Genomic DNA, 10471 nt, shown 5'->3' with positions numbered 1-10471 from the left:
CACTCTATGGAAACGCCACCTCCCACTTCCCATTCAATGTACATATAAAGGAATACATATATAAAGACAATATTCATTTCATAAAAATGTTAAAAAATAAATAAAAATATCCTCAGTAAGTAGAAAAATATCCTCAGCAAGTATCAATAAAAGCCAATGTTATAGAAAAGGAGCCAATTCATAATTGTCATTGAGTCCGTTTGGTGTGAGGGTACCTAGTTCATGTATCCAGTACATTTCTCTTCTGGATAGGAGATTTTCTCTATCCCCTCCCCTCGGACCCAAGGTCACATGTTCTAAAATTTTGAATTTAAGGCCTTCTTCACTTCCTCCATGGTAACGTCCAAAGTGTCTGGGTATCGTATGACTCTCTACCTTGTTTTTTATCCCTCGCACATGCTCCTGTATTCTCAGCTTCAGAACCCTTTTTGTTTTGCCTACATACTTGAGGCCACAAGGGCACTCAAGCATGTAGACCACCCAAGTAGTATTACAGTTGACCAGACTTTTCGTTTTAAAAACCTTTGTGCCATTAAAATTACTAAAATTCCTATAGTCGGAATGTGCAAATTTGCAAATATTGCACTTATTGCACTTATAAAAGCCTTTCGCCCGGTCCCATGGGTTTTTTGTTTGGGTTTTCTTCTGTGGGAGCATGCTTGGTGCCAAAGTATCTTTCAGATTTCTTGCTTTTTTGAAAACAAGATCCGGTCTTTCAGGTAAAATCTTATTTAAAACAGGGTCTGTATGTAAAATGCACCAGTGTTTATTTAAAATTTTCCTGATCTCTTGTTCTTGTGTGTTGTATTTAGTTATAAAGTTCACGCGATCTGCCAAGTGTGTTTTCTCTTTGTATTGTAAGAGGTCACCCCTGTTCCTACTCCTAGTGGTTTCCATTGCAACTTCCAGGATTTCTTCTGGATAATTTCTCTCCAGGAATCTATTTTTATAGATTTCCATTTGTTCCTCACAGTCCTTATCTTCGGTGCAATTCCTCTTAATTCTTGAGAATTGTGAGAGTGGTGTATTCGTTTTCCATTGTTTTTTATGGTTACTCTGATAATGGACATACGAATTAGAATCCACAGCTTTCACAAAATTCTTAGTGGTGACCCTCCCTTCTTTGCTGGACAAGATGAGATCTAAGTACTCCACCTCTTCACTACTGATCTTATGTGTGAAGGTAAGATTATAGTCATTTCTTCCCAAAGAGTCCATAAATAGCATAAAATCTTCCTCAGTGCCATCCCATATCATTAAAATATCGTCTATATATCTATTAAAAAGTTTGATATGACTTAAAAATGGGTTGTTTGCATAAATCACTTTTTGTTCCCAGCTTCCCATGTGCAAATTGGCGAAGCTGGGTGCGAAAACTGTCCCCATAGCTGTTCCGCATATTTGCAGATAAAAAGCTTCCTGGAATTTAAAATAATTATGGGTTAAAATGAAACGAATGAGTGTGCAGATAAAATCTCTATGCCCTGTTTCTAGATCGCAATCTGCATTCAGAAATTCCATACAGGATTCGATTCCCTTAGTATGGTCAATCGACGTGTATAGGGCTTGCACATCTATCGTGACCCATTTAAAACCTTCATTCCACTTGTATATAAAATATATATATAAAATATATATATAAAATATATATATATGTATGTATGTATGTATGTATGTATGTGTAGAGGTGTAGGCCTGGCACTCCTCCAGCAGTACAGGTAACCCAGGTGCCTTCAGGAACAGAAGTACAGGATAGTGAAGAGACAACAGCGGCACTCTGGGGATTTTTTGAAAAAATATATTTTCAGCAAAAAAGCTTCCAACGTTTCGGGGTATATGACACCCCTTTGTCAAGGTTATACGTGCAATGTATACATACATACATATACACACACACACGATATTCATATTTTGTTGGTCTGTATGTTGACATAAAACCCATATGAGTGGCTCGCCTTGCTTCAGGCACGGTACCTCGATACGCTCGGCATACTATTTTATTCTCCATCCACGCCCTAGTGGATGGTAGGACATGAAATTCTGCCTGTCAGCACATGTCAGTGCGACACGGATAGTCAAACGTAGGTGCTACACGGACAGTCAAACGTAGTACTGCGTCCCCTTGCATGACTCTCTACGCTCGCGATGCTTCGTGCACAGTGCCTCACTGCACTCTGCACACTATTATATTCCCCACTGGGATGGTAAAGTATGAACAAGTTAGATGTCGGTATTTTGACCGTCGGTCAATTGTCTTATTTTGACCATCAGGATTTTGATTGTAGGTAAATTGACTGCATCCCGCTGTGATAGTATACCATATCTGTATTGCGCAAGGAACACGTCCATTAAGGCATCGGCCTTAATGATCAGGATTTAATTGCTTTTTGGCATTTGAGTGGAAGAGTTACATCAGGTTTCTAAAATTCCAGATCATGTGTAAGAAGCCTTAATGAGACATGTGAAACCGTAAGGTTTTTTATTTATGATATATATATATATATATATATATATATATATATATATATATATATATATATATATATATATATATATATATATATATATATATATATATATATATATATATACATATATATGCTGTAAAAACTCTTCAAGATGGCCTAATTTCCATAGGACCGTGACAATGTTTATGGGTGATATACACCTTGAACACTGAAGGCGCAGGAGTTTTAACTACAATCCTTAAATATAATCTATGTGCGTACCAGAACTAAAGACCATTATCACTCGTAGCAGTGTCTTTCAAATCTTTGTCTCTCCCTTCAATGTTTTCCCATCAGATGGACTCGTAGAAGCATATGACAAGGGAAAAGAAGTTACAGGAGGAGTGTATTAATAGTGTGGGCTTAATTAAAAATAGCTTTATGCCAAATTACACTATGAAAGTGCTGTGTGCGGTGGGATAGGCATACAATGCCACCTTGTGGCTATTTATTGCTTAGAAAAGTAAAAACAAAAGTGATCACCATGAGACAAAAAAATGTGTCAGTCTGTGTGTCTGTCTCCATAAATTATGCAGCTTTATGGTTGTAAATTAATTAATATTTATTCAAGAGGAGCCATGCTAATTTGTTTGGTCTTATTTGTGTCTTTTTATAATATCAGTGAGAAATTGGTATTTTCTTCTCTTTCCAGGTTACCTTTGGCTTGTTAAGGGTCTTCAGTGTTGTGGTTCCCTTCTTGTACATAGGAACACTTATTAGCAAGAACTTTGCTGCTCTATTAGAAGAGCATGACATTTTTGTTCCAGAGGATGACGACGACGATGATTAGAAGGTATTTAGAATTGAACTGAAGTCCTGAATGGAATAACATGTTTTAGATATGTGTTGCTCTATGTGGCTATTATTAATACAGATCCTTTTTCCTTGTGGTCAAACCAATAATCAAATGTTTGCCCCAACTCTTCAAAAAGAAGTAGATCAGTTTAATTTTGAAGGAATTAAGCTATTGTTCCATCTAAAATTGGGTTAATTGAAATTAATGATCCTCTGAGAACTGCACACTGTGTGTGTGTGTGTGTGTGTGTGTATATGTGTATATATATATATATATACACACACACACACACACACACACACACACACACACACACACACACACACACACACATACACATATTTATTTATTACAGTGTATGCGTCCGGCATTCCCCGCAATACAATACTGTGTCTCTATGCCCGGGTGCCCTCCTCCGTGGATGGCTCCACCAGATATATCCAGATAAATGATAGGCGTAACTCCGGGTCTTGTGCAAAAAAAGTGATAAACTTTACTGTGATACGGTCCAGATGATGGACAGATGCCTGAAACGGCATTGACCGTATCACAGTAAAGTTTATCACTGTTTTTTGCACAAGTCCCGGAGTGACGCCTATCAATTTATCTGGATATATACTGTAGATATATATCTATTTATATTTGTATTGCCAATATGGGTCCGGCACTCCCCGCAATCTATGGCCAACTTGCCCGGGTGCCTTCCTCTGTGGGACTTTCCACCAAATGTCACTCCGGGTCTTGTGCAGAAAAGTTTTAACTTTACTTTTGTTAACGGGTCAACCAGTGACCATTAACACAAGTAAAGTTAAAACTTTTTTACACAAGACCCAGAGTGACGCCTATGATGAGAGAGAGAGAGAGAGAGAGAGATATGAAAAAAAGTGATTGTTCCCCCAGCTCAGTGAATGGTATTAATAACCAATCTTGAACACTACATGACAATAGAGTTCAGAGATATTGGTTACATATACCTGCGCAGGTGCATGATATGCCCCCAAGCCACGTCAAGGCTTCTCTGTATATTGGGGGTCCCTAGCGCTAGATAGAGAGCGAGATGGAGCCGGGCTCAATCAGTCAGGGGCTGGCAAAATGATTGCCGAGACCGTCCGCACGCGCATCCCAGTTCAGTGGAGCTCCTATCCGCCGGTGCTTGCCAGAGGGGAGGTTCTGGCAGGCGCTGAGCAAAGTTGACAAGGGCTCCATCTGTCCGTGTGTGTGTATGTATGTATAATATATGTATAGTTTGGATGCCAACAACATTTTTGTGACACAGCTTAACCAGAGGAGCCAATGCACCTGTGCTTTGTCTTTAAGAGGTAGGCTCCTCCCCTGCTGCATTCCTAGAAGACTTTAGTTTCATTTAGGTGCCCACAGGAGTGCGTGCATATGCAATTGGGCTGCGTGTTGCAGCCAGATTAGAGCTAGGATTGTTTTTAGTGATTTCTCTTAGCTAGCAGCAGGCTCAGTGTGAGGTTTCTTAAGGAAACCTCTTTACACTGTTATTTAGCACTACAGGGGCTGACAGAAATGCTTTCCTGTCAGAGTCCTGTGAGCTGATGAGAAAGCACTGTTTTCTCCCAGCTCAGTGCTGTGGCCTCCCTGGTTTTTTTTTCATGGAGAGGTCTCCTGAGTCCTGGGGGGACACTTCACTGGCTCCCTGTTAGAGAGAAAGAGAGGTCTCAGGTGACAGTACCCCGTGTTATGGCAACGCCATTTTACAGGGCTTGCTGGCGCACTTCATGGGAGGACAAGCCAGTTATAGGAACCCCATGCGATGGGGCACTCCATGGCGATCCTTTACAAGGGGAGTCACTGGGAGTGAGAAGAATCTTCAATGGGAGCTGCTAAAAGGAGAGGGTGCCAAAATGCATATCCTCTCCGCTGAAGGCGGTCTTAGTCTCTTCCTGGCTGGGGACTGGGCACCCTTTTCCACTACACGTGGAGCTGAAAGGAGCTTGCCTTATCACAGTTCTACAACTGAGATTCTTTTAAGCATTGCCTTTCCTGTGACCACTGTGGGTCAGCGACAGCTTACAGAGAAGTACCACTGGTTCATTACTCTGTATAGCGCCTGACTTTGTACTGTGTTTCTTAACAATGACAGAAAGGTGTAACACTGCTGTTGCTGAAGGGGGGGGGGGGCGGGGTGTAATTGCGCCTATCTGCCATGTTTTGTTTACTGCAGGTTTTGCGGAGTTAAATTAACATGAACAGTTGGACCAGGGGGATTTGTGCCCTTCCTGCAAAGCTGTTCCTAGTGGGGCTCTGGTACAGAGGGAAGAGCAGTCTGAATCTGCGTGGGTGGCAGATCTGTGGCTGACTTAGTGCAGGCTCTGAACAGGCAGAAAGATGACATTTAGCAGTTCTCCTAGGTTAATTCCATCATCTCAGCCTACTCTGAGCACCCCTCCACTCACACAAGGGTACCCTGCCTTGTTACAGGCTATGCAGCACACAGCACATGGTGTGCATAAAATGAATTTCTTTATGGAACAGTTTCTGAGGACCCCTGACTCCCAGAGCACCAGGCTCCACTTGTACCCCTTTCACATTACAGCTAAAACACACTATATTGCAGATTTTTAAGAGGTTTTAAATGTTTCTAGCTGTAATGTGAAAGGTCCAGAGTGAATTTACCGGTTTTAGAATACCAGTAATTCAAAACGGGTTAATAGCAGGGTTTTACCAGTTTCAGAGCTGTTTCAGTGTGTAGTGTGAATGGCTCTGAAACTGTATTTACAAGTCATGAGCAGGTCACACGCGGTGATAGCCTATTTCCCTTGTAATCTCACCAGACACAGGCAGGAAGTAAACAAAAGAGTTCATTCTCAGTGCAGAGAGATTTTATTTTTATTTTCACCCACCCCCCTCCTTTTTATGCTGTAAAAACGTCATACGTGAGCCTGTGTCCCAGAAATGTCCATTTAAAATGAAATCCACTATTGGGGTGAAATGGGTTGAATGTGGATGGTACAAAAACAGTATTGAAATGGTAATATACAAGTTACAACATGCAATGTGAAAGGGATTTAACTGGCTTTAGACCTGTTTTTTAAGAAACGTTTACAAAAACGGGTTGAAAGCAGGTTTGCAATGTAAAAGCAGCATTACTGTCTCGCTCTCCTTAGACCAGATTCGGAAGAGGAAGGGGAATCTTCTGAGGAAAATCCTTGGGGGCAGAAGGAGGATATTGATACTAATACAGTGGAGGCTTTAATGATGGCAGTTCGCCAGACGTTGTATATTGCTGATGTGGACCCGGTTCAACCGGTGGGGATTTTTCAAAAGGCAGCACAAGTCTGATGTGACTTTCCCTGGAGAATGGAGTTTGTCTGGTTTAATAAGTGAGGCGTGGAAAATGCAGTATAAAAGTTTTATAATGTATTCAGGCACTGTGCCGAGTATCGTCTCCTAGTGGGCTCTTGAAGTTTCACTGAAATCTTCTGGGATGCAGCAGGGGAGGAGTCTGCCTCTTAAAGACTTAAGGCCCCCATACACTATACGATTTGGGCACGATTTCACCCGATTCGGATGAATCGGGCCATGAAATCGGGCCAAATCGCATGGTTTGACAGCCCCCCCGATCCGATGCGCGGTCCCGTGCGCATCGGATCGGAGTCGGGCAGTCGGACCGGCTGCACATAAGATTTCCTAAATCCAGAGCCAGGCAGGGGGAGAGCGGGCAGCGTCAGCGGTGACAGACGCTGGGGAGGGCGATGCTGGAGAGCCGGGCTGGGGACACAGGCAGCAGCGGGCGGGGGTGGACGCCGGTGAACGGAGCTGGCCGGGCGCAGCATGACCGGGGACGGGGAGAACGCTGCAAGAAAAAAAAAACCCATTACAAATGAATTGGAAGCCAGTGATTGGCTGAGAGAGCTCTCTCAGCCAATCACTGGCTTCCAATTCATTTGTAATGTTTTTTTTTTTTTTTCTTGCAGCGTTCTCCCCGTCCCCGGTCATGCTGCGCCCGGCCAGCTCCGTTCACCGCCGTCCACCCCCGCCCGCTGCTGCCTGTGTCCCCAGCCCGGCTCTCCAGCGCCCCCCCCACCGCCCGCTGCCTATTTGACAGCTACAATGCCCGGCTCCCCCCCTGTTGCTCCCCAGTGTCCCTCACCCCGCTCTCCCCCTGCAGCTCCCCGGGAGTTTTATATGATAAATCGCATGGCGATTTATCATATGCACAACTTGGCACATCAAGTGCCTTATCATGATGGAAACCTCCCGGGGAGCTGCCGGGGAAATCGGGTCCGACTTGTCCCTAGGACAAGTCGGGCTAATGTATGGGGTGCCTTGGCTCCTCTGGACCAAGCTGTCTGCTGTGGTGTTTCTAGCACAGCTCTGGTTTGCATATCCGTGCTGATATGCAAACCAGACCTGTGCTAAAAACACCACAGCAGACCGCGACACCCCAGGCAGGGAAGAGGAACTGCATAGGTTTTCAAAGATGGTGAGTGCTAGAATGAACACTAGGATGGACTCGGAGAAAGGGATACGAATGGTAAGTTCTTACAAAAATCCCTTTTTTGTATCTGATAGAATTCTGCAGACATGGGCTCTTCGAAGAAAAGTAATCTTCTGGTGCCAAAAAAAAAAAAAAGAATTCTAGAATCCAAAATAATGGCCCTACAATTATATGCAAAGATGCTTGGTTTATTTGAATTTTAAGAGTTTACGTTTTGGATCGTTTAGATCTTTAGTGAACTCAATACACAATTAAGTTCCAGGTCACACATAGCGGCTAAGCGGAACCCGCTTAGACAGAGGAGGTCTGCACACAGGCTCCTATCCAGCTACCCAAGCATTTGGGATGGCCATCGACCATCGATGATTCGAATCATTGATGGTTCATGGCCGATGTCGAATACTTTTGTCATCGATGGGGGGGGGGAGGAACCAGATGGTTTCCCTCCATCAATGGTAGAGAAAAACGATGTTCTGCTTGGTTTTTTTTTATTTTATTTTTTTCAAAGTGCCAGGACACGGAGCATAACTACGACCCTGCGAACCGGGCGGCAGGATGACAGGATTTCAGGGATCCTGTTCTGCAGGATCCGGCCACACCACTTTGTGTGACCCAGCCTCCTTGCAGCAAAGCGGGTCCCGCAGAACGGTATCAGCTTGGCCACTGTGTGTGGCCCCAGCATGAGCTATATCAGATGTCACCACTCATACATCTGTAGTAAAATAACTTGTAAAACATTGCGGTGCTGTTGAAGGAAATACAGAAAAAAGTAGATTGTTTGCGTAACAATATTTGTATTAAAATCTAGAAAAAAAATAGTTTAACTACATTTTTAATATAGGAAAAATATGGGTTTTGTTTTTATCACTGCTCATTTTGAACATCTGTCTTGCTGTTATCAAAGGCAGTGCACCAAACTCCAACTTTTTTCCTTGACAATGTGCCTCGTCAAGTTAGTAATTAATTCCAGCCAATTTTGGTTTCAACTTCAGATGTGCTCTTTAGACACAAATTGGATCACTCTATGTGCCTCAAGGTTTCACCATGTTTATTGAGACTATTTGCTATGATGCGCAACCTAAAGGTCGTGAGGAGGAGCTGACTTCTACCTTCTCTGGCCTGGTGGGAATTTAGAATGAAATAAATAGTACTTGAGAGGTCCTTTTTTTAAATTACTTAATGAACCACTATCATGGGATGTAGTTTGATCCAGAGGAGCCAAGGCACCAACCTTCAGCTGCTGAAGCTATTTGGCAATCACACATCTGTGGTTGGTGGTCATTGTCATTTTAGAATTTCCTGTTCAGATAAAAATGTTTGAAATTGAGTTAAAATGATGCTCACTCCATAATATTCGTGGAAATTCTCATTTTCCTTAATGCACACAAACATGCCATAAAATGTATCACTAGAACCTGTTGTTCTCACTGTGCCACATCAGTCAGCAACTCACTGACTGCTTGCAGCAATGGTGACAATACTACATAGGTAAAAAGTTTAGCATTGTATCCATGACTAATCACACTGGTGTGTTTTGCTTACTTAACACATGCTTGCTGCCTCACTACATCAGGGGTTCCCAATCTTTTTTGAATCATGGCACCCTAGAGCATTAGAATTTTTCCAGGGCACCCCTAGGCCCCCAAAAATGCTGAAAAAATAAATATAAAATGAAGTAGATTGAAGTAGATTGTGTTTGTTTGTGATTTTTAGGTTCCGTTATGTGGTAAAGGGCAGAATGTGCTTCTGTTTGTACACATTTTATTATTGGCAGTCACCAGCTCTGGTTTTGTCCATAAATAATTGATCATAAATCATTTGAATTGGTCCTGGACCACCACCCCGTGGCACCCCTGCAAGTGTCCCAAGGCACCCCAGGGAGCCACGGCACACAGTTTGGGAACCACTGCACTACATACTTCAACACAGTGGCGTAACTATAGCCATGTAGCCCCCTGCGGTGACAGGAAGGCGCTGAGAAGGTGTGGGGGGCTGTGGGGCTATAGCTAGCCACTGCCATCTGCCCCTGCTGCCGGCGATTCTGTCTTGTGGGTCCCAGCTCCTGCTGCTTTAAAAAAAAAGAAGTGACATTCGGAAAATGGGGGCACCGGCTGCACGGGGGGGGGGGGGGAAATGGCAAAGTTGTTGGCAATGGAGCGCATAATTAATGGTTACGCCACTGCTTCAACAGTTGTTGTACTGAATTAATTTCTATAAAGTAGTGCACAAAATGTTTATGTTTACTGAAATATATTCCTCTGTTTTTTTTTTTTTTTTTTTTTTTTTCTACAGACACCACTGGATCCTACTGCAAATATTTAAGGAAGTCAAGTGATAGTTTGATCAAAAAAGTGTGACCTTTGCATACCAACTGTATAATCTGCTGCACGTAGTACATGAATTTAATATCTTGGAGTATGGTGATAAAATATTGTGGTATTTGGTTATGAAATGATAAATATTTAAAAAGAAAATGCTGCTTGGTTATTATTTATAACACCATATCTTGCACATTGCATTTTAATATCTGTACAACATAAACAATGCTGGTCACCTCAGTGCTTACCACTGAGGAGTACACCAGTTTATTTTGAAGGGCACCTTGTGTCTAGGAGGTTTTAAACCACTAAAGTTACTATTAATTGGCTTACAAGCACATATGTTCAAAGAAAATTTTATACACATTTTCCTTTTGGTATATTT

General features: G+C 42.6%; 1 protein-coding gene across 1 annotated transcript in view; it reads left to right on the top strand.

Moving 5' to 3' along the window:
• Window positions 1-10242, top strand: part of SMDT1 (single-pass membrane protein with aspartate rich tail 1) — a 30623-nt gene extending 20381 nt beyond the window's left edge. The window contains exons 2-3 of the mRNA XM_083156648.1: window positions 3160-3300; window positions 10061-10242. Coding sequence (XP_083012774.1) covers window positions 3160-3297 — 138 coding nt within the window. The 3' untranslated portion in view covers window positions 3298-3300; window positions 10061-10242. The remainder of the gene's footprint in view (window positions 1-3159; window positions 3301-10060) is intronic.
• Window positions 10243-10471: the final 229 nt, after the last annotated feature.

The sequence above is a fragment of the Crinia signifera genome, chromosome 8 (genome assembly GCF_055691185.1).
Source record: "Crinia signifera chromosome 8, ASM5569118v1, whole genome shotgun sequence".
Taxonomy (NCBI): Eukaryota; Metazoa; Chordata; class Amphibia; order Anura; family Myobatrachidae; genus Crinia; species Crinia signifera.
The sequence above is the reverse complement of the archived record's forward strand: the minus strand, read 5'-3'. Positions and strand labels throughout refer to the sequence as shown.